We start from the raw sequence: 23,882 nt of genomic DNA, 5'->3' as shown, positions 1-23,882 counted from the left end.
TTTTCCCACATAATTTATTCAACGAAAAGGGTTTGTTGACATCACCAATCTTTAATTATTTACGTTTTTGTGAACCCCATTCATTTACAAAAATATATTTTATAATACTGAATTAGTCTGGGTTACACAAATTATCCATGTTATCCCCATGAATGAAAGTTAGAAATGTGGGTCAAAAAGACCCCGAACAGCGTACAAGGGTTAAGACAAATGGATTTGTTGTTTGTTGTGTTTTCATATTCAAGAGATTATAAGATAGATGCAGCTTTTTTGAGTTCGCATCAAATGTTCTTCGACTTTTATACATAATAAATTTGTTTATGAATAAAGATTGATCTGTTGAAAGCAGTTATTTTGAGATAGATGCCAAGTTCTCCTCCTATTCATATTTGACATTGAGGGGGTGCTTATAACATATTTGCCCACCGGCAACTAGTTGCCGCACATTCAAATACGATTTTCAAGGAGGAAAAAACAAAAACCTGGGGAAAATAAATGCAGAACATGTTCACATATGATACAATTTACACGACTTTATGCATGAAACCATTCATGGGTTAAATAACTAAATTAAATGAACGAAACTTTGATTTGAAAAAAGAAAAGAAAAAAAAGAAATAATACAGCACTGTATTGGTCAGAAAAAAACAATGTAACAAACCCCTGTTCTATGTGTCGCGTGTAGATGCGAGTGAGTTATCTGGAAGTTGCCATAGCGCCGCATCACTTTGAGTCAGTCTCCATACCAATGCAGAGCACCAGCCTCCTCCTCACTGCGGTACTGCACGTAAGCCGCATGCTTCACACCCATACAATTAACTAGTTGTTTCCCTTCAACCACGTCGCGGATGGAATAACTGAATGCTGCATTTTCGCCTTTAAAGAGAAAACTTACCACAAAGCAACGCGTTTTACTTGAGCTGCAGAGGTAAGTGACATCACGCATGTAGCCTATTTGAAGGAATCTCGATTTGGGACAGGACGTAGGCTATAGGCGACATGCGTGCGGCCCCACCTATGACAGCGCTGGAGGTTACACACGTTTAGGATTTGGAAACCAGAATAAAGCACTGGTGAGTCGCATTGAGTCTGCCGCTCGGTTTGGCGTTATTCAGAGCGCAGGTATTAAGCTCGTTATAAAACTGCATGTTCTGTCATAGTGCGGGGCACTGCGGATGAGGAGAGTGATGAAGCTGCACGTTTTGCCCTATGTCTATTTTTGGCTGCTCTTAGCCTCCGAGGCCAAGAAACCACTTAAAATTTAATACATCATCACTTGAAAATGGGGAATACGATGCTTAGCTGAAGGTTAGATACATTCAAATCACACTTTTGCACTACAAAAATATGTAAAGATGTGCTTGAATGTGGACTTAGTATAGTAGTATATTCTTATTAATATGTAGGCCTAGTCTATATATAATTTTAAGTGTCATTAATGTAAAATACTAAAATTATTGTAGTCTATTAATTTTTATTTTGATAATAATTAAATAGCTATTGACAAAGGAGATTACCAGTAAAATAGATTAATCTGAAAGACAAAATTATTCTATGACTTCTATGCAGGCATATTAATATTTACATTTAACTGCCCATATTTTAACTGAAGATATTTCACAATAGCAACACTATGAATGCAAATCAAATGATTTCACTTCACTACCTGTTGGTTTTAATGAAAGCAAAGGTGCCTGAATTGTACATCTAATTTATGGAAATGCTGAATAATAACCCCAATTAATTAATTATTAAATTAAAAAATGTCATCTTGCCCCATGGTGGCATCTTATACCCAAGGGCGTAGATTTGGTTTGAACATTGGGGGGGTTGAAGTTTGGGTATGCCTCCTGATATTGTGATCATGGTATAAATATTGGGGGGGTTGTAATGCATATATTTAAATATTGGTGGGGTTATCTCCACCCCCCCCCCCCCACACACACACACACACACACACACACACACACACACACACACACACACAAACGCCCCTGCTTATACCTCAAATCCTCTCCTGTATGATGGGGTTAATGGAAGAACCACTATCCGTAGAGTTTTCGTATAGGAACTTGTGGGTTCAATCTTGTCCCTCTTGTCCCAATCTTGTGAGGCTTTTTGAAAAGGGTGTCTAGATGCTCTCCACAGTTATGAGGGTTCAGAAGGTGTATATTGTTTGGGGTTTTGCGCAAAATACTGTCTCCATGTCGGATTAGTTTCTTTTCTCTCACGGATCGTTTCGGATGTTTAGTATAAATAGAATCATCTTGTCTTGTGTTGCATCTCAAATGCTCATATGTGACCCTGGACCACAAAAACAGTCACATGGGTAAATTTTTTTAAATTTAGATGTATTCAGGATCTAGGATAGGATAGGACTAGGATAATATTTGGCCGACTATTTGAAAATCTAGAATCCGAGGGTTTAAAAAAATCGGAACATTGAGAAAATCGCCTTTAAAGTTGTCCATTTATGTTTGCGCTTGTGCTGCATTCACTCACAAAAATAAATGTTTTATATATTTACGGTTGGAAATTTACAAAATATATTCATGGAACAAGATCTTTACTTAATATCCTAATGATTTTTGGCATAAAAGAAAAATCGATAATTTTGACCCATACAATGTATTGTTGGCTATTGCCACTAATATACCCGTGCGACTTGTGACTGGTTTTGTGATTCAGGGTCACAAATGGTGTCTCTACAAACTGTCAAGAACTAGTCAACCATTTTAATGCAATAGATTGAAGCTTATTTTGCTCAAGTAAAGTCAAAGTGTTTTCATAATGGAATAATGGCAAAGTACATTACAGTAAAAAGTATATAATTCTATAAACCAAAGCCTATTAAGCCTGATAGTTTAAGAATAGTCCATTGAAATTGGTCTAATCTGATTATTGTGTTCCTCTGGTGGATCTTGGGGCCTGAGAAAAAGATATGATTTCAGGCATAAATGGCACCATGAGCATGACCTGTTTAAGGGTAAATGCTCAGTCATCCATATTTGTTTCCAGCTCACCCCTTTTCATTCTGTCCTGCGCTGCCTTCATCTGTCTTCGTTCTCATCTCTGTCTGTTTCCCTATTCACTTTAGGTTCCTCCTTCATCTAAATCAAGAGATCTCAAAGTGTATTTCTTGATCTTAGCATAGCCACATCTCAAACTGCCTGACATCAGCATGGGCATGGAGAGTCAGGGTCCCACTCGCCCTGTAGGAAATCTGACGCCAAACCAGGTCAAGGCATTTCAGAATGTGGAGCCGAAGGCGCTGGGGGTGAGTTTTGCAAACAAATCTGATATTGAATGCAGGAAAAAGTGCACAGGAGTATCTTTATATACCAGTTGTTTCACATGAGCCTCTTTGTTGCATATTTTTTACAATATGAAAAACTGAATTAAATCTAATTGCCTTTTTGGAAACATACCAAGTTTATCTTGTTGTGTTGTTTCAGTCCATTCAGATCATTATTGGTGTCTTGTGCTTGTGTCTGAGCATCACCATTCTTCAGCTCTATGAAGAGGTCCACTTCTCTCCTGATGTCATCGTTGTGGTAGTGATTGTTGCTCAGGTAAGCTGAATGTACTAATGTTTATTTCATTTTGTTTTAACTGGGTTTAATATTTAATCTATTATTGAATCAAATTGTTGCTATAGTAGCAAACAATCATTTTTTAATCTGTTGTTATCAGTTGCTTGTGTCTGGATCCATTTTAATCCACACTGGAAGGTTTCCAACTCTGTTTTGGGTGAGTACAAATTAAAAGGATTGCAGAACCAATGAAAATACCTACATATTTACCCACCCACCCTGAACCGACCAGACAAATGTTTGTTCCCCCTCTCAATTATTTTAATGCTCATACACAAATGATTATTAGTTTTGCACCAAAATAAATAATTTGGAATGTTTTGAGCAGATAGTGAATGCTAATGTTTAAAATAGAAATAGAAATTGTGCCTGTTTAGGACAGTGTTGCCAAGTCCGGGGTTTTCCTGTGGAATTGAGCTACTTTTACACTGTTGCCGCTTGTTGAATCGCTTCCCCAGGAACTCCGTTTACAGTGGGACCCCCCAGACATTCCAATTTATATTTTTTGGCTGTGATTGGGCGGGTTTGGGAAAAGCAATTGGGCATGTTTTGTTATGCAAACCTGGCAACCCCGGTTTAGGATTTTGTTGTTTTGGTGTTTTTTATTTATATCTTTTGGAGCAGATAGTAAAGGAATCATAGCCATCATACATATGAACTTCTTCAAAGATTTCAAGCTAAGCTACAAAAAAGAAGAAGCTCGAATACAAGCAAGTTTTGATCTGTTTATTTATTTTTGGTCCATAATTCCCATACTTCCATTAATAGTTTGATTTGATGACTTTTCAAATGTGGAAAATAATCATAATAAAGAAAGTAGGTATATGTCCAAACTTTTGACTGGCATTATATTGCAGTCTTTTCTCAGTACTAATGTTTTGACGAATCACGGTGAGTTATAGCTGTACAGTAACTTCTGTCCCATCGTGTGAAGGTGAAAGCCACACTGGTTGCTCACCTGGTCAGTGCAGCGTTTTCCACTGCTGTTCTTGGGCTGCTGTCCCGTCACCTGCCTTACCGTCAGGACACTTACCACTGTGAGCACTGCAGGAGACTGGAGTTCTATGCTGTGGTGAGCTCCCAGATCTGCTACTCTGTCACTGCACTGTTGAGCAGCTTGCATTATTGGAAGATGGGTTTGTGTATTTTTGCTCATATACATAGACCTGCAGATATAGATCTCTGGATGCATACATTACATTAATGATGAATGCATGTGGGTGTGTTTTGGGTGCAGTGGGATGGATGAAACACTGTAAAGTGGGTATGATGTGATGAACTGGCCACATCAACTTTCTTGTTACAGTTTTTTCTTAAAGAAATTTCCTTGATGCCTTTTCAAAGGACTGTACCGAAGTGCAAAACATAGCATCTTCAAAACTTTCAATAAAAAGCATAATGATGTTCTGTCTGTCAAAAGGCCAAGTGGTTCAGATGAATGTGCAGTGCAGTGGAGTTAAAGAACTGTTTGTCTTTTTGAACATAAAATAAGAAAATAAAAGAAAATTGGAAGCTGAAGTTTTAGTATGATTTTTGTTTGCTTAAACCTTCATTTAAAATGATACGTATGTGATTAAATCTTCTGTTAAATCAGTGTGATTATTTTGTTTAACCATATGGTTAAATACAGGCTTGATGAAGTGAAGGATTATGTTGTTGAAATTAATATAGAGTTTCTGAATGAAATAGAAAGTGAAAAAAGACAGGTAATGTTGTTATTTGGGGTAGTGACTTATAATTTGATGTGAGTTTACACAATATACTTTATTAAATTGCTTTGAATAGGAAAGCAATTTAAGCAGTTTGCTTGGATTATTATTTTTTTTTTTTTTTTGGTAGAATATTAAGTGGTTTATCAATTGTTGAGAAATATAAATTGCTGACATAAGATGTAACAAAATATGTTAACATCACTCCTATTCATTTGTTCTGCTTTGTAATTTAGATTTTGTCTTATATATTTATAACATAATAGAGTAATGGATATTGATCCTTTGCACTTGGTACAGACTTTGTCTGATGCTGGAGAAATGAATAAAAACAGTGCCCTTTCAAGGTATTTGGACTATAACACGAAACTCTTATTTTTTACACACACACACACAAAAAGGTATTAGAATATGGAAAAATGTTTGTGTTTTTTGTGTGTTTTATTTATTTTATTTTATTTTAAAATTTTTTGGGGGGGGGGGGGGGGGGGGGGTTATACTGTACATTTGACTTTGAGGCTGCTCATGTTTATAGTCTATGTTTATAGTAAAGTCCAGCAATGTCCAGCCACCTTACAATGGCTGGACATTGTAAACATACTATGTGTAATACCTGAAAAGAAGTGAATAGTTTTTCAAAAGAAACATCTTTTTAGCTGTCCAATTAAGTGGTTTATGGGATTTGTCCCAATCTCAGAAGTCCAAAACCTTTCTGAGGGCACTGTAATTTGTCAAGGAAGCCAAAAAACTGTAACAGTTTTTCTAAATTGACCAATTGGGTGTGCTTGCAGCAACATTTTGTACATGAATAATAGCTTTATAGCTATATTTTTAAAGTGAGCCAGGTCAAAATTCAACATGATTATGTTTTTTGTGTCTGCTTTTCCAAAGCAACAACATTGTTACAAGAAGTGCACTTATACTGTCGAGAGACATTGTAAAGTAAGTAATTCTTACCTTTATGTTTTTCTTTGTGTACATGAATGTGCTTAAATATTTTCTGATAATGCGAGAGAGAGAAAAAAACAGGTACATTTAAAAAAAAAAAAAAAAAGTTGTTGTTGTTGTTTTTAAGGTGACAAACATTTTGCAGAAATTCGAGCACAAAACATATATTGTTAATTCAGTACATTTAGCCACCAATGTGACAGCCACTCTAACATTAGCCCAAAATGCCTGAATTCACCCTTTAAGGATCTGCTTGTTTTTCATTATCATTATCAAAAAATGATCAGTAGCTTTGTGTATACTTGTGTTAGGAGAGTGAATGCATGCGGAAGCAGGGTGTGGGTCATTTTGAAGATAGTCTTGTCAGTTTTGCACTTTGGGCCAGTTGTCTGAAAATGCTTCAGAATGAAAGATACCTTCAATTATTTGCAGATGTGCAATGAAAACTCAAATGGTCACCCTTGCTAATCTTCTGTCCGTTTTTGTTTTTTTTGTCTTTACAACAATACCTGCCTTTCTAGTGTGCTTGTCTGCATGTTTTTAAGAGATGATCTCTTTGGCAACTTCCAAACATGTGGACAAGCACATCAGTTTTGATAGCTGTTGTAACTATTTTGCCTTTTTAGGTAAATTGACAGATGTTATAACCACTGTCTTGTTTTTCTGTCTCTTTTGGGTGCTGTCAGCTCTTGATTGATGGCTTCTTGGCCACCTTGGTTCTGTTTCTTGTGGTGGAGTTGGTGATCTGCATTGTAACCATTTTGTATGGACTCAGTGCTCTTGCTAAAGCTGGTGTGAAGGTCAGTTAAACATAAGCACAATAATAGGATTAGAGAGAGTATGTGGTGACTTTGGAGATTTTGGTGTGTTTAAAGGGTTAGTTCACCCAAAAATGTAAATTCTGTCATCATTTACTCACCCTCATGTTGATCCAACCCCCCCTTGCTTTAGAACAAAAATGAAGATATTTTAATGAAATCTGAGAGATTTCTGTCTTTCCAAAACTTTGATTCTTCAGAGCGTTCATTAAGAGAAAGTAAAGAGAAATCCATATGAAATGAGCAGTTCTTCTGAAGAGACATGGTCACTGTATATGATGAACAGATTTAATTTAGGCTTTTTATTTATAAACATTGATCAGCTAATACTCAAATTTGGTAAACGGAAGTTCAAATATAAATAACCAATGAGATTCATTCTTCCATGTCACGCCAGTATGATTGAGGTTTCGCAAGAACCAATGAGGTTTGTTCTCAAGCATCAAGCAAGTACATGTTGAGCTTCCGTTTACCACATTTGAGTGCTCTGTATATTCGCTGATCAATGTTTAAGTTAACAAAAGCCTAAATTAGAGTTTTTGGTGAATAGTCTTTCAGTGGGAGGGACAGGAATCTCTCAGATTTCATTAAAAGTATCCATTTTTGTTTCGAAGATGAACAAAAATCGTATTGGTTTGGAACAATATGAGAGTGAGTAATTTTTGTGTGAACTACCCATTTAATGCAAATAGAATGGTAAATTTGGTAGACTTCTGGTATAAATGTGATTTGCAATGTGCTCTTCAAAATTGTCTGGGCAAATCCTTTCCGCGATAAACTAATATGCATTGATGAACTCTGTGTTTTCCACAGTTTCCTGGTTTTAGACAGCGTGCAGCTCCATCTCAGCCAGAGGCGGTCACCCCTAGCCAACCTCAGGTACACCAAGTTCACCTACATTGAGATTTCATTTAGGATTATACCTTCATTGGGTTCCAAATGAACCTAATGTGAAACTAAAGCTTTAAAGGCATGTTCACATCAACAAAGATAACTATAATGACAACTATAAAGTTTTAGTAATTGTTCTTTGACAATAGGGAAGTCCAAACAACTATAACTATAAGGATACAGAGGAATGATATCCTTTGAAACACTGACAGCCAATCAGAATCCACTCGACTTTAAAGAGCTCAAGCATTTAAAGTGGCAGACGACTTAACTGCAGAGTGTGCTTATAATAAACAGAATGTTATTGTCCATTAGTGTGGATGCTAGTATACTTATCATTATTACTATCATGACAACTCTTGGAAGAGTCATGGTAATTGAAATGACAATGATAATGTACTTGGTCTTGTTGCTGCTATTGCTGCTGCACAAATAGCATATGAAATTTCTTGTAGCAGATCTATACAGGTGGAGCTGGGAAAGGTAAAGCACGCTGCAAACTGCTACAGCAAACATTGACCAACTATTTAAATGTTGAGCAGCAAGCTCATTGGCTATATGCAACAGCTTGTGCCGTGTAGTTAACGTTGCAATTGTCGGCAGGTTTTGTTAAGGACCCATCAGTATGCGCCATCTAGAGTTTCATGACAGAACTTCATATAATCATTTTTATAGTAATCGTTCTTGGTGTGAAGGGGCCTTACTCCTTTTTTAGTTCTAGACTGTCAACCAATCAAACTTCTGTTTCTTCCCAATTCCATTCAAACCTTATAGGTGGAGGTGTTTGTCTCAGAGGTGGAGCCAATGCCAGAGCGCGTGCCTGAACCTCAATCTGAGCCAATAGAAGAAATCCCCAGCCCTCCCACTGAACCTCAAGTGGCCCCCATGGACTCTTTAACAGACGTTTGACACTTCATGCTCATGTGATCTGTATGTATAGTGTAGGGGCTTTGGTGATCAGTGAGGTTTTAGCAGCAAGGGTTTTTATATTTTAGTGGTATATGAAATCGACATGATAGGGCTTTCCAATATGTCATTATGCTTAAAGGGATGGTTCAGCCAAAAATGAAAAATCTTCATCATTCCAAACCTTTAACACTTTCTTCCAATGAAAGTGGATTAGCATATTAAGTCATATAATAGCCTAGTTTTGAGAGAGTACTTTGTGAATCATTATTCATTAAAAATCTTGCTTGACTTCTGTGGTCACCGTTCATGTTAATTGTTTGTGAAAGTGTAACATTCTATTATTTGGTCATTTTGCATTCTACAGAAGAGAGAAGTTCTGGGTTTCAAAACACATGACGGTGAATGTTCATTTTGGGGTGAACTATCGCTTTAACATTGCATTACCTGCTCTAAAAAGTCTGTCAGCCGATTTCGTACGTGTTTTACGAGATGGCTGATTCGTATGAATTCGTACGATTTGTCTAAACCCCAGTGACGGTTTAGGGCATAGACTGTAAAAATAGGTTTAGGGGCGGGTTAAGGGGTAGGTCATTCATGCGAATTCATATGAATTGGGAAACTCGTAAAATACATACGATTTAGCAAAATTCGTACAAGTGATGTCTTAGTGACGAATTAGCCACCTCATAACATACGTATGAATTGCCGTGAGATTGGGTTGGATACTCCTCAAATATTCAGGGTCAACCCCTAACCCTGAATATTAAAGGTGCTGTATGTCCTTTTTTATTATTTTTTTATTACTATACTAAAGGATAAAAATACCACAATATGTTTGCAGAGATTTAGGATGTTTATCCCGCTCATTGCCCAATAGTATATCGATACCCCAAGTTGCCAGTTGGAGGAAAACAAAGCGTATTGCTGCCATGGAAGTCAGCAAACAAATTGGGTCAGAGATTACAGACTCTATCCGAACTAAAAAGCTGGCATCCATCTAAAAAGCTCTATGACCAGAGGCAAATTAAAACATGAGCTCATCAACTTAGACTTGTCGCTAACCACTGTCAATTGCGCTCGTTCCTGTTGCGTGTTCTCAAACTGGCAACCCGTGTGAACTTCGAGTCTGAGGAGGATGGGGTAGGGGAAACAACTCTCTCCAATATTTTGAATTTAGACTGCAGTACCCATTTCAACCGCTAGCTGTCAATATTACATAGTGTGCCTATAAACATCTATAGTTAATTTAGCCTGAACCACTAATTTCACCGCTTGTTACCTAAAAAAAAAAAAATTAAGATACAAGTTTAAAAATCTCCCATTGATACGGTGATTGACTATTCATAATTTAAAAGTTAACTGGCAGCAAAGTTATCATCATAATGTTTGCATACTGCTTTGTGATTGATCTTCTCTCTTGCATCTGTTTGCATATTGAATTGTGATTGGTGCATGCTTGGGTTCTTCCTTGCATATATTTAAACATTCAGAGCATTTACACTGTGCAGTGTTTATTATTTCAATTGCAAATCAGCTCTAATGTAGCATTTCATTTACACTGAACCAAATATATATTTAGATTTTAGACATGTGAATTTAGACGTGTGAATTAAATTTTACAGAGACTGAATAAAAAAAAAATCTATTCAGGGTTTCCACGGACATGGAAAACCTGGAAATATCAGGGAATTTGAACATTGTGATATCCAATCCTGGAAAAGTCAGTGCTATTAGTGAATGTAGATATTTCAAGTTATCTCCATAAATGACTTATGGAAATTCCCCAGAAAAGAAAGAACAAGATAATGAACAATAGCATTAATATTAATGCAGAAAGATCACAGCATGATTAATGTAAATGTAACAACAACAAAAATATGGAGGGAAAAATGTATCTAAACAATGCAAGCATGCACAGTTGGATCGGCTTAATGCAAGACATTATTATAAGGTTTTGTTAACAGGAAGCAAATTTTAGATATACTGTATCAGCTTTAAAACATCTTCAGCTGTCAAAAAAATATATTGCAGGTAATATTGTGTTTATTGAGAAATGGCATCTTACCACTGATTGCAATATTAAATACATGGACCTAACTTATCAACAAACAAAAAATGCTCTGTATGATGTTAATATACATGATGTAAAATATTCCCACAATTCGTTTGCCCTCTTCAGTGTTAGTAGTAAATTGATGGCATTTACTATCTATCTTGAACTCGAATGCTCACAAGAAAATTAAAAATAGTAACTACATTCTGTTAAAAGAAAATAATATTTTGTGTGCTCTCCAAATGTGATATCAAAGAGTGGGATGAGTTCTCTGTAGATATGATGTATACTTTCTAATGTAAAGTCATTGGTGCTAGTACACTAGTAAATCTTGAAAATCCATTTCAGTGCAGGATGAGGTTGTGTGTCTAAGAGATCATGTTTTCATCTTGATCAAATGGAGAGAGTTAGAATAGGGGTTTTATGTGTGTAACCTTTGGATTTTCTCAGCTAACAAAATGTGTTCTAGAAATGTTTTGCTAACATTCCCAACCGATGCTAACGTTGAACCAACATTCTATTAATGTTACTGGAAGAACATTTGTTCATAACTTTGAGAGAATGTTAGCCAAAGTTCTGAGAACAGTCCATGTTAACTGGGTTGTTCGTTTGCCATTATTGTTTCACAAGGCTTAATAGTAAAGCTAATAGTTATTGTTGTAAGCTACTCACTATCCAGACTCACAGAATGTCAATTTTATTTTAGTATCTCAAGTCATCATATGAAATTAGATGTTATACAGTCATAATCCAAGGAACTACGGTTTATTACTGATCTAACAAACCAAAGTATTTTGTTTATCCACTGCATTAATACTTTCATTTACTTTCATACCTCTTTTACAGAACATCTGTATATTTTCTGCTGTGTTCACTCTGTCTCATATTGTTTAATTGTGATCTTAAGCATGCTGCTATTACTTCAGTTTCCACCAGATGGGGATCAAAGAAATTGGTCATTGTAATAACACATTCTCATAGTGTTTGAAGTGAATTGACGTGTATTTTAGGTGCTGAATGGTCTTATTAAACCACTTTTTTGCACCAACAAGGTGATTTTATTGTTTCTTGTTTCACATTTTTTTATCTTTTCAGTGTAGGCTATAAAAAGAACCTTATAGTAGTAAGTTGATGTTTTTCATGGTATATTACAGGTGCTGGTCATAAAATTAGAATATCATCAAAAAGTTTATTTATTTCAAGAATTCAACTTAACAGGTGAAACTAATATATTATATAGACTCATTACATGTAAAGTGAGATATTTCAAGCCTTTATTTGTTATAATTTTGATGATTATGGCTTACAGCTTATGAAACCTACGAAATCAAAATCCCCAAAAATTAGAATATTACATGAAATCACACAGTAATTACACAGTAATCCCATGGTCATTGAACCAGGTTTTGGTTCTTTTGGCAGTGTGGGCAGGTGCAAATCCTGCTGGAAAATGAAGGAAGCATCTCCATAAAGCTTGTCTGCTGAAGGAAGCATGAAGTGCTCTGGAAATGTCCTGGTGGACGGCTGCGTTGAGTGGACAGCACAGTGGACCAACACCAGCCGATGACATGGCTCCCCAAACCAACACAGACTGTGGAAACTTCACACTGGACTTCAAGCATCTTGGATTGTGTGCCTCTCCATTCTTCCTCCAGACTCTGGGACCTTGGTTTCCAAATGAGATGCAAAATTTGCTCTCATCAGAAAAGAGGACTTTGGTCCATTGTGCTTTATTAAATCCAGAGTCAACGCAGCCGTCTACCAGGACATTTCCAGAGCACTTCATGCTTCCTTCAGCAGACAAGCTTTATGGAGATGCTTCCTTCATTTTCCAGAAGGATTTGCACCTGCCCACACTGCCAAAAGAACCAAAACCTGGTTCAATGACCATGGTATCACTGTGTAATTACTGCGTGATTTCATGTAATATTCTAATTTTCTGGGATTTTGATTTCGTGGGTTTCATAAGCTGTAAGCCATAATCATCAAAATTATAACAAATAAAGGCTTGAAATATCTCACTTTGCATGTAATGAGTCTATATAATATATTAGTTTCACCTGTTAAGTTGAATTCTTGAAATAAATCAACTTTTTGATGATATTCTAATTTTATGACCAGCACCTGTATATTATATTATATTATATATTACATATGCTGTCAAATCATTCAATCAAGATTAATTGCATTCGTCACAACTCCTGCTTGAAGCTAGAAAGACATATTAAATGATTTAATAAAGAAATATAATAATGTTTTTCTTTATTAAATCATTTAATATGTCTTTCTTGCTTATATTATATCAGATACTTTCAGATCTTTGCACTTTGTATTATCAGTTATGATTTAATATTATGTATCATCATATGCTTTCATAACATGACAGACTTCAGGTTATGTATAGAAACGTGAAACAGTGGATACACTTAAGCTAAAGTAAAGGTTCCTCATTTGTGTTGATAGGAACATTGATTGATTATACCGTGAGTAGAGTAGATCCTTGTATTAAAAACATACGTACACAACCTGAATCACCTTTCAAAAGCGACGGTGATTCATCTGCCCTTGTGAAAAAAGAAATGTACACTTTAGCGTAATTTGATACGGAAGTATTTACTTTAAAAGAATACACAAGTGTGAACTGAATGTAATGTTTTCCAGGAAATTAACTGCATGTAAATTGCAATAAATAAAAACGTGTTATAGTTTAAATTTAGATTAAATGCAGTTAGTTGAACTTTTTAGCGTGCTTTTTTGACACACAAATACATCTTTAAGTACATAATGTCCTGTACTCTCCTTGCCTTTTAATTCATTAATAATAAATTATGGCTTTTTTAAAATAGAGTATACTTTAAAAATTTGAAGGACACTAAGTGCACACTCGATACGCATTCATAAGAAATGCTTTCTTTATAAATAGACTTTATAAATATAGCTGCTTAAAGGTAATCTTTTTTGATTAATAATCCACAAATAATGACTTTACACTTTTTGATTACCTTGTGACGCAAAACTGTTACTAAAGATAGAATTAGGTGCAGCACCTCTGACATTCAGTCAACTACAGTATTGACATTCTCTTGAGAGTCAGAGTTTTTTGTCAGAGATGTCTGGCATTGCAGTTGTTTTTCTGATTTGGGATGATTACTCAGCACATATAATGAATTTGAGTGCAGGCACAACTTTTATAGTATTATCTTAAACTTGCGAAGGAACGTCATTGCAGAGGAAAACGTGGAATACTTGGAAGTGGTGTGAAGGATAATAAACTTTAGTTTCTATAACGCCTTTAAAAGTGTCATCTCAAAGTGCTTTACAAGCATAAGTTACAATAAAAAAGAAATACATTAATATAAGAGAAAAGCATTCTGATACACAATACAAAATAAAAAAAACATGCTGAACAATCTCTAACCGTATCTCTTCCATATCACTTTAAAATATCTATGCAGAATTCAAATGGGTCCGATACGTTTTCTGGTATGCGCCGACTCGTGCATATGATCCGCTCTGAGCATTTGATTGGACAGAAAATCTGATGAGAAGCTGAAGTGCGGAGTGATGTCATCAAAATTATTGATCCATATTGGCGGAAGAGAGACTATAAGTTCTGAAACTTTATATCCTCTAAATGGGAATTGTGTCACTGTACTGGTGCACTCTAGCTTATATAAAACATTAAGGCAAACATATCCATACTAAAAGCCCAAAAACTTTGATTTCATGGGGACTTTAAGGTTAAAGACCCTTTAAGTAGCTGGTGGGGTGAGCCAAAGAGCATTAGTCAGTCTTTTCACAGTTTAGACAAAGAAAAGTTTGAGACATCCATTGAGAAAGATTCTACATTCTACATTCTACATTGAGAAAGAAAGTCCACAGCCACATTATTATTATCAGGTTTTGAATGTTTGTAAATTTGGGTGTCATTTGCATAAAAATGAAAGTTAAGACCGAGTGATCTTAACAGTTGACCATCAGGAAAAGTGTGAAAGCTAAAGAGTAAAGGACCCAAAATTGATCCCTGAGGAACACCAGACTGCACCAATCCACATATATGCTAGTGCTTGCTATCTGAGGCGGATGTTGGAGTATTGGTTTTTCTTTTATCATCTATGTACTTTGGAATAATTACTAATTCTAACATTTAAGCTTACAATTAGTCTTATGTTGAAGAAATATTACTCTTGACACAAGCTGAGGTTAATCACTTTGTAAATTATGCAGGATTATGAATTCTGTTACTTTGTAATCTACCTAAACTTTTGTGCATGCAGCCTAGTTTCTTAAGCAACCACAACATGTTATACAATGTAAAGCTATTTACTGAAGTCCTGAAGTCTTAGACCACTACAGAAAATTATTCTGTTGCAGTTTCACATTAAAATGATATTGTTCGCAAAACAATCTGAGTTAGAAGTTGAGTTGCTTGGGTATTCCTTTAATGTTTTAATGACAACAGCACTTGAGCAGCATGAAATCCACAAGTTTGTGTGAAACCTGCACTGTAAAAAATTTGCTGTAATTTTGCAGCTGTTTGCCAGTAACTTACTGTAGATTTAAATTTATGTTATTTACTGGCAACAGTTTGTTCAAAGTTAAATGAACATTATACATTAACAAGTCTTTGTCTTTAAAGAATAAAATTATAAAATAACAATCTAATGCAAAGCATTCTGGGAACCAGAAATCTTCATCAACCTTTTTCTGTTTTTTTCCTTCAGATTTTGGTTCCCAGAATGCTTTGCATGAGGATGTTATTTTAGTTTTATTCTGTAAAGATAAAGACTTGTTAATGTTTAATGTTCATTTAATTTTAAACAAATTATTGCCAGTAAATAACATCAATTTAAATCTACAGTAAGTTACTGGCAAGTAGCTGCCAGTAATACTGTAATTTCTACAGATTTTTCTAACAGTGATGATGATCGTGTATGATGTAAGAATTTTAAAGAGCATCTTGCATTGCAGTGGAAGCAAGAACATCTGATCAATGTTACAAATTTACTTTTATTATTGGCCTTTTTCCATTTATTTTTTAAATCATAAATCTTTGATATTTATAGGTTTAAATTGGAAATTTAATCTCATTTTTCTATGTGTTCTCAGACTATTGAACCCAATAACGTACATATTGAACAGTAATCAACCAGAAGACTTTTTCATTTAAGTACATTTCGAATTTCACAGCTGTGTAATCATTGCAAAAGAACAGAAACAACAAAGCATGTACTGTATGCTGTATTTATTTATTTGTGATATATTTTTTTGCTAACATTTTGTAGTAAATATTATAATTATTATTATTCCCACAGACAGTGTAAATGTCCATATATAACATGAATGCAAATTACAAATGAAAATAGTTTATGGATTGATAACCTTGTAATCTGGAGATACACTGAAGCACTACTTCTCTTCTGTAGCGTAAGATATCAGAAACCGGGGCAAGTTGTCACACAGGGAAGTGATTGTTGCATGCGTTTTATATGTGATTGCAATTCCTGTTTGCAAAACAATGGTTTTAACTTGAGTCATCTTTTACATAATTGCTGTTTTATGTATTATTTTGTTTTAGAATTCTTTTATTGTTTGAGTAAATATCATCGACACACACATTAATATCCTATAACAGAGGGTTTCAAACATTTAGATTTCAAGGACTCCCAAATATAATCATCCTTGTGCCAAATTTTAAAAGGAATCATTTAGACCCAATTTATACTTTGAAAAATGAATATCATAAATCAGTCTAAAATTTTATTTGTGGAAATATTTTATTTCTATTAAGTTGCATTATTAGTTTTTTCCTACTCATTCGTACTGTACTGTTATAGTGCTGTATTTATTTGTTTATTTATTTTAATCTTATTTTTAATATATATATATATATACTGTATATATATATATATATATATATATATATATATATATAATTTCTCTTTTTTTTTTTTTTTTTTTTTTTTACATTTTTTACACTTACATTACCCCTTTGGTTCCCAGGGCCCCAGTTTGAAACCCCCTGTCCTATAGCACATTTTAAATACATGTGTTATGTAATCAAAAAAAAAAAAAAAAAAAACTCAGATAGTATTTCATATTTTAAAAATGTATTTGTCTCAGATAAACTAAAAAGTAATAATAATAAACTACATAGTTTGACAACATGCACCACTGTAGAAAACAACATATATTAAATTAGCTGTATTTATTTTGGGGGTAATAACAGTGGAAATGTTTAAAGGTTTTCTCAAGAATGAACATAACCTGAGAAATATTTGGTGAAGTAAAAAGTGTGACAACTAACCCCGGTATGTTATACTGAGTAAGAGATGCAAAAGTTCACAGACCCAAATCCCCATATCTGTGTGACAATAAATAAAGTTCTAAAGTAATAAAGTATAATACTTCTATTAAACATGGTAATGACGACAAGTCCACATTTCTAGAATCTTTTTGAAGAAACCAGCATCCTCTACGAGAGAAACCGCTTTACCGTCCTGAACCTCCATAGCGTCAGTTATTTCATGGCTCTGAAACAAAGACCACATTGTTTACATTAGTATTTATTTCACCAGTGTATGTAGACTTGCAACGGATATCGACATGTGATGTCACTTTTCCGGAAATACTTCTCGGAAACTTGTCAGTGTTCTAAATACTAAAAACCAGTGCTGCATCAGTTGATATTTTGAACCAGTTTCAACATACTGTTTACGTATTTTCACTGTCTAATGTTAACAATATCACAAAGGTCAGAGAAGCACTACGTATGTATTAGGTTGTGTATTGTAAACTGTATTAAATATAGCAATGTAAATGACGTGTGAAGGGTGAGTTTTAATAAGCCACTCCCTGGACATTTTTAGTGTATTGTACAAGGTTAATGCACCAGGCAGGGTAAATAAGAAAGATAATTTAATTTCTTTTTCACCATGACCCTATATGACAAGCAGCTTCAAATAGTTGACACATATTGTTCAAAATCAGTATATAACTATTTTTAATTAAAGCTAAATCATCACAAACAATTTAAGTAACCTCAAATAATTACTTCCACTTTGCTCATCAGTTTAAAGCAATCAGCATGGAGATTTTCCCAGCGATATCTATAAATCATTGCCATTCAATATTTGACACTGCAGCAACAAATTAATCGTATGTAAAAGAACTGCATACATAGAGTTTAATCCTAATTCAATGCTAGCTTTATAAAATATATTTACTAGCATTAAAGCCCGTATTTGTGTTACCATATTGTGCAAGCATTATGGTCACAATGGTAAACAGTTAATTGAATGGAGGGCTTGACCTCATGTTAACTAACCAAGTTTATGTATTTAATCTGCATTGTGTTGCTAGTGTCTCTTTGTTCATAATGAATAGATCTGCTCTACCAGCAACTACGCGTTTCCCTGTAAGTCTCCCTCCATCATAGACAAACATGTTAGTCACTCCAAACCTCTCCCTTGGTTTCTGAGACCGGCTTGAGAAAATGTGAACTTAAATTTTCATTTTAAACAATATTCATAGTGTTGTTGTTGCATTTTTGTTGATAAATGATAAATATATGGATGTTGTCGGCAGAAGTTTGTTGTATACCTCTCTTATAGTGGTGTTGTGGTTATCATCTCTGAGGGTTCATCGCATACATCCCGGCTTGGCTGCCATGCTGTAGTTCCGGTTCTCCCTGTTGGAGAAACGATACAATGCTTAGGAGAGATCATAATAATAGAATCATAAGCATATTACACCGTTAAAAAATGATATGATCAATAAGTTATGACAACATATGTTTTTTTACATTGCTTTAACTCGTCAAAATAAGTTAAGCAATTTTTCAACTTAATTTATGTTATACAAGATTCAACTCATTTTTTTAAAGTCAGTTTAATGTAATTTAAGTTGAAATGACTTAATATTCAAGTTGTCTGTGTTCTGAATATTCAGCCATTTCATTCATTGAATAAAATCTAAACTGAAGTTATTGAATATTGTTCCAATCTATTTAAGCATAGAGGATGCACTTATAAGCACAAATGTTCTGATGATCTGAACGATTCCAAATTGCACAAATCGTAGATAAAAAGATGATTTATGTTTGAAACATGTGAATGACTGAATCACAATGTCTTATGCTGATGTTAACTAATGTTTTTAAGGATAGAGGTGTGACCAAATTTCTCAACAGATTTTTTTAACTTATATTTCAGCCATAAGAAATGATCAGTTCTTACCAAGACTGGGTAGATTGGGCTGCTCTCAGGTGTGTGTGGCATATATGTGGGATTGGCAAGATGTTCTTTGAAAGATGTCCTCTGATAAGGTGCATGTTCTACTATGTTGGTTGTTTCTTCCTTTTTGTCTTTTCTCCTACAGGACCAACAGCATATCTGGAGAGATGGAAATGAGATATCACACTAATAGCATACCATCATTCTACATCTACATTTTTTCTTTTATTATCCTTGTGGAAAAGAAGGTGAAGTAAGAGTACAGAAATAATATACTTAATTAAGTCTAAAGTGAATGTAATGTTTTTTTTAATTTACAGTTAAATAAAAAAAATGTCTAGTTTAATTTTAAATGCAATTAGTTGAATCTAAGTGTGCTTTTTTGACCCACTTAAGTAGGTTTAAGTAGCCTACATCTTTATATGTAATTTCATAATTGCTTCTATTATCTTTGAAATATGGTTCAAGTTTACTGCCGAATGTACTGACTTGCATTTATGATAAATTAAAGTATAATTTGATGTAATTTCTATTGAAACTTGTATTTCATGTATTTAAATATACATAATTTATAAATTATAATACAATATAATATACATCATATAAATAATTACAAATTTGTTATGATGAAGTTGCAATTTAGTACATTTAAAATATATTAATTTAAAAGTAAATATTGAATCACACTTCACGTGTGCTTTAGTCCGCTAGTCAAAACATCAAAATAAGTGTACTTTAATAAATGTATTTTTAACTGTGCTGTACAGTAAAACTTTTAATATGACATTAAAAACATTACATTACAAAGTGCATTTTTTAAAAGCATACTTAAGTGTGTTAAGTGTATTATTTTTTTCAACAAGTACAGTTTCTTATCAATACTTTAAAATTTTGAAATACACTACAAGTGCACATTGAATACAATTAAGGGCACTTCATTGTCACGAAGGGTACTTTGTGAAACTTGTGAATTTAAAGCGAAATGTAAATGTTAAGTTTTTACCAGTAGTAAGATGATGAGGAGAAGCAGTATGATGAAGCATGATAACACTAGCAATGCAATGGCCCAGCCAGGAAGCCAATGAGAACCACTTCCTGCAAAGTGAGCTGCATTTCCTGCAACGGGACCTGCTGTAGCCATAGGAGTTGTGGATGTCGGAAAAAGCCAGACAGGTGTGACTGTATCTACATTAAAAATATATATATATATTCATAATTTAGGTAATAATATAGGTTAATTCTAAAATGCCAGTTTAATTCAAATTTACATTTTATAGTGATAAATCAAAAGAGATCCAATTCATAAATTCTGAACTTTGCCTGACCCTGATGAATACTTACCAGCAGTGAACTGTCTGTTGAGTGCAAGACCATTTGGTTGAGTATTATTATCTATGGCTCTCAGGAACAAATATTTGATCACAACATGGTTGATAAAAATGGTCTGAAACTGAATGGTACAATTCGCGATCATAGGCCCGCTCCTGTAATCAAACAAGAAACAACATTTTGCCAAATTGATTGAAATATATAATTCAGTAACATCACCCTAGTGTCAAAGAAGTACACTTTAGCATATTTTTAAAACGAGCATTTATTACCGAAATAATAATCTCTTTAAAACAATGCATTTAACTATTGTATGTTAATTGCAGTTAAATAAAATATATTATATTATAGGCTACATTTAATTATAATTTAATTGTATTTTACATGGAACTAACTGACTTACTTTAAATACTTATTGTCTTTGAAATTTGGTACATTTAGTACATTTAAAATATATTTACAATGTAATATCAAATAACAGTTAAAATGATAATCAAGTACTTTACATCTGTTTCAGTCAACACATGAAAACGAGTGTACGTCTTTAATGCATGGCAAAAGATTACTAAATGATTTAAACTGCAGCCTATACTTTAAAATACATTTTTTTTTATTTGACATATTACAAAGTGCACTTTTTAAAAGTGTATTAAGAAACACTTATGCAAGTGTACTCCTTTTATTTCATTAATATTCCACAAATACAGTTTAAGTACTTCTTTTTCACAAGAGCATGCACTTATATTCTCAGTTCATTTAGGACCAACTGACAAACACCTTTAGAAAAAGAATCAAATGAGGTTTACCTGAAGCGTATATTTGTTACCCCTCTGTAAGTTTCTCTTGTGTCACAGTTAGAGCAATTAAAGGCCAAGTCCAACTGTGAAAGTCAGACAAAATCATGTTTACAGATTTCTCTTATAGGGTCAACAGCAATGTACCGACTTAAACTGTTGTTTCTATTATGTGTAAAATAGGGACATCTATTCAATGATAAATGGCAGGAAACACTTACAACTCCAGAAACCTCGTTATACATCCGCTTGTACTGCTGCGAGGTTGTGTTGAGGAGCGAGTCATTGAAGACACGGTTGGTGATCTCCATGCAGAGGGAAAACGAGTAAAGGGGTGTAGAGTAGGTCTGTGGGGGTGACTGGAGCCCCTCAATAATCTTTAAAATGCTCAAGGGCTGAGCACCTACAAATGCAATATGATTATTCAGTGCCATGTTAGTAACCATAATCACCATCTAATACATATATTGTTATTTTTATTCGATGGTGACTATATATTTACATATTAGATTATGACTATTTAGGGGAAAAGACAGTCACAAAACTATAAAAAATGTATTTATTTATTTAATTAATTTTTATATAGTTCTATATAATGTTGGTCATTTTATGCATTTTTCCCAAAATAGTCATCATTCAAGCTCATGTCAATGTCAGGACATTTGAATTCCAAAATCTAATGAGTAATGTTAACAGTTTATTCACAAATCTCCAAGAGTTTTAAGTATTCAAGACACTAGTTGCAAATTTGGTCATATTATGTATTATTTTGCATGCATCAAAAATGTATTGAGATCAGACATTTTTCAAATAGCATATATTTTTTTCTCTTTTTTATTACAAAAATTCCTGCGATTGTATGATTTGAACAAACTGGGTTTACGAACATTACTGATATTTTCCAAATACTGTCATTTTTAAATTATTTTAGCACTTTTTTTTATTACTGACATGTTTTTTTGTGTGTGTGTGTTCTTGATTCATTGACTTGACAAAGTACAACATGTTTGTCACAAACACAGGTTTTTTTTTTCCTCACAATATAAGCAATAAAGCATATTCTTTCACACCTAAAAAAAATAAATAAAAAAATACCTATTAATCTAATAATTTCAACAAGCTGAAAGATGGAGTCAGTGAATGAAATAAAAATGAGAAAGTGAGTTACCATAACAGTTTGTTCACATGAACTCTAAAGTGATATCCTGAAGATATTTCATTAAATGTCAACTTTTTAACGTACCTGCAGCAGAAAACAGCAGGAAGCACAATACTGCCCCGGTGAAATGCAACTCAATGTGCTTCATCCTGAAGAAACTGGATTCAAATTCACGGAATGTTGAAGTATTCCTGTGTCTTGTGTAGAGTTGTTCTGATGGTAAATGAAGTGTAATCTTTTATTTGCAAAGCTTTTATCAAGAGAGGCTGCCAGCTGTCAATCAATCATGGATGGAGGCGTGGCTTTATGGGACCTAAAGTTAGTAACTGATGATGAATCATATCAATTCTTTTTCATTGTTCTTCACTGAGATCCATGGACCTTCGTCAAAGCCATTTTGTTTGACCTGCACCCATACAGTACAGTGAAATATGCTTGCGTCAAAAGTATAACTTGGCTGTGTTTAACCAGAGGTTAATGCGTCTGACAATGGTCAGCTGCACCCAAAGGAGAGGGATACATGTGCACTGCACAGGATGTGTTGTCATGGAAACATATTGTTAGACATTAAACATATATACCGTATGTCAAAAATAAATAAAATGAGAAAAATCTGCTTTTTTCTCATTTTATTCAATTTGACATATAGTTCGAGTTAAAAAACAACAACTAAATTTAGCAGATTTTAAAACTGAAGTATACAATTACAAAAAAAAAGTAGAAGTTAACATGCAAAACATCAAACCAATAGAAACTGTTATTAAAAACTGTACCAAATAACAACATATACAAATATATGAATCTTGCCCCGACTTGACATTTATGAGAAATGCTTTCATCTTAAGAACACAATTCAACCTTTCAATTGTAATCTGCCTTCATTATTTAGTGGCCTATCGTCTTGTCGGTGTGTGTTTGATTGAATTTATTGAGTTCTTTGAATCCACAACTATATAGGCTACTGTACATGGTTTGAGGAAAGAAGTTTCGAGGCTTATTTAATTGTCTGCTTTTATTCTGTGGCTCATTGGTGAAAGAATGTAAAGTTCAAGACTGTACTTAAATTCCATAACTCAAGTTTCCACTCTAATATCTGACTTAGGCAATAGGCAAAATCATTTTCTCACATCCAGCTATAATAAATGGACATTTCCTGTTTCTGGTCATGCCAGATCCCTTTGCCAGTTTCAGTAATGTGAAATCATTTAGATTCAACCATTGTGCCACCTGCTGGAATAAACATAATATTGAACTGTATTCTATGACATATCGGCCTAGTTCTTCTCCTCCAGGGGGCGCTCGACTCTCAGAAAGGCACCTTCATATCTCACAACGTTTTTGTCTTACAGATCTTCACCCATTTTAATAATAATAATTCATTACATTGGCACTCAAAGCGCTTTTACATTGAGGGGGGAATCTCCACCTCAACCACCACCAATGTG

General features: G+C 34.1%; 1 protein-coding gene and 1 long non-coding RNA gene across 6 annotated transcripts; one reads left to right on the top strand and one right to left on the bottom strand.

The window, feature by feature from the left end:
• Positions 1–691: 691 nt before the first annotated feature.
• Positions 692–11,970, top strand: LOC307162862 (uncharacterized protein). Of its 5 annotated transcripts, none has more exons than XM_079878575.1 (9): positions 692–928; positions 3,150–3,277; positions 3,456–3,572; positions 3,694–3,750; positions 4,528–4,665; positions 6,194–6,244; positions 6,937–7,050; positions 7,882–7,947; positions 8,734–11,970. In XM_079878575.1, the coding sequence occupies exons 2-9, from the start codon at positions 3,182–3,184 to the stop codon at positions 8,866–8,868; spliced, it is 774 nt and encodes a 257-aa protein (XP_079734701.1). In that variant the 5' UTR covers positions 692–928; positions 3,150–3,181; the 3' UTR covers positions 8,869–11,970. The 5 variants fall into 5 exon arrangements, with proteins under 5 accessions (XP_079734701.1, XP_079734699.1, XP_079734703.1 ...); XM_079878573.1 differs by having other exon boundaries at positions 3,098–3,277; XM_079878576.1 differs by lacking the exon at positions 692–928 and adding an exon at positions 945–1,073.
• Positions 11,971–20,277: 8,307 nt separating this feature from the next.
• Positions 20,278–21,364, bottom strand: LOC307163162. Its single transcript, XR_013822032.1, has 3 exons — positions 21,291–21,364; positions 20,497–20,639; positions 20,278–20,340 (listed from the first exon to the last, which is right to left on the bottom strand). It is a non-coding gene; the product is annotated as an uncharacterized lncRNA (long non-coding RNA).
• Between the last annotated feature and the right edge of the window lie 2,518 nt (positions 21,365–23,882).

Source organism: Squalius cephalus (assembly GCF_949319135.1).
Source record: "Squalius cephalus genome assembly, chromosome: 8".
NCBI lineage: Eukaryota > Metazoa > Chordata > Actinopteri > Cypriniformes > Leuciscidae > Squalius > Squalius cephalus.
The sequence above is the reverse complement of the archived record's forward strand: the minus strand, read 5'-3'. Positions and strand labels throughout refer to the sequence as shown.

Bases quoted from the DNA above. Each gene is read 5' to 3' on its own strand.
- LOC307162862 (XM_079878575.1), top strand. From the start codon at position 3,182: ATGGGCATGGAGAGTCAGGGTCCCACTCGCCCTGTAGGAAATCTGACG. The intron at 3,751-4,527 runs GTGAGTACAAAT...CATCGTGTGAAG, and splicing joins GGTTTCCAACTCTGTTTTGG to GTGAAAGCCACACTGGTTGC. The intron at 6,245-6,936 runs GTAAGTAATTCT...GGGTGCTGTCAG, and splicing joins CTGTCGAGAGACATTGTAAA to CTCTTGATTGATGGCTTCTT.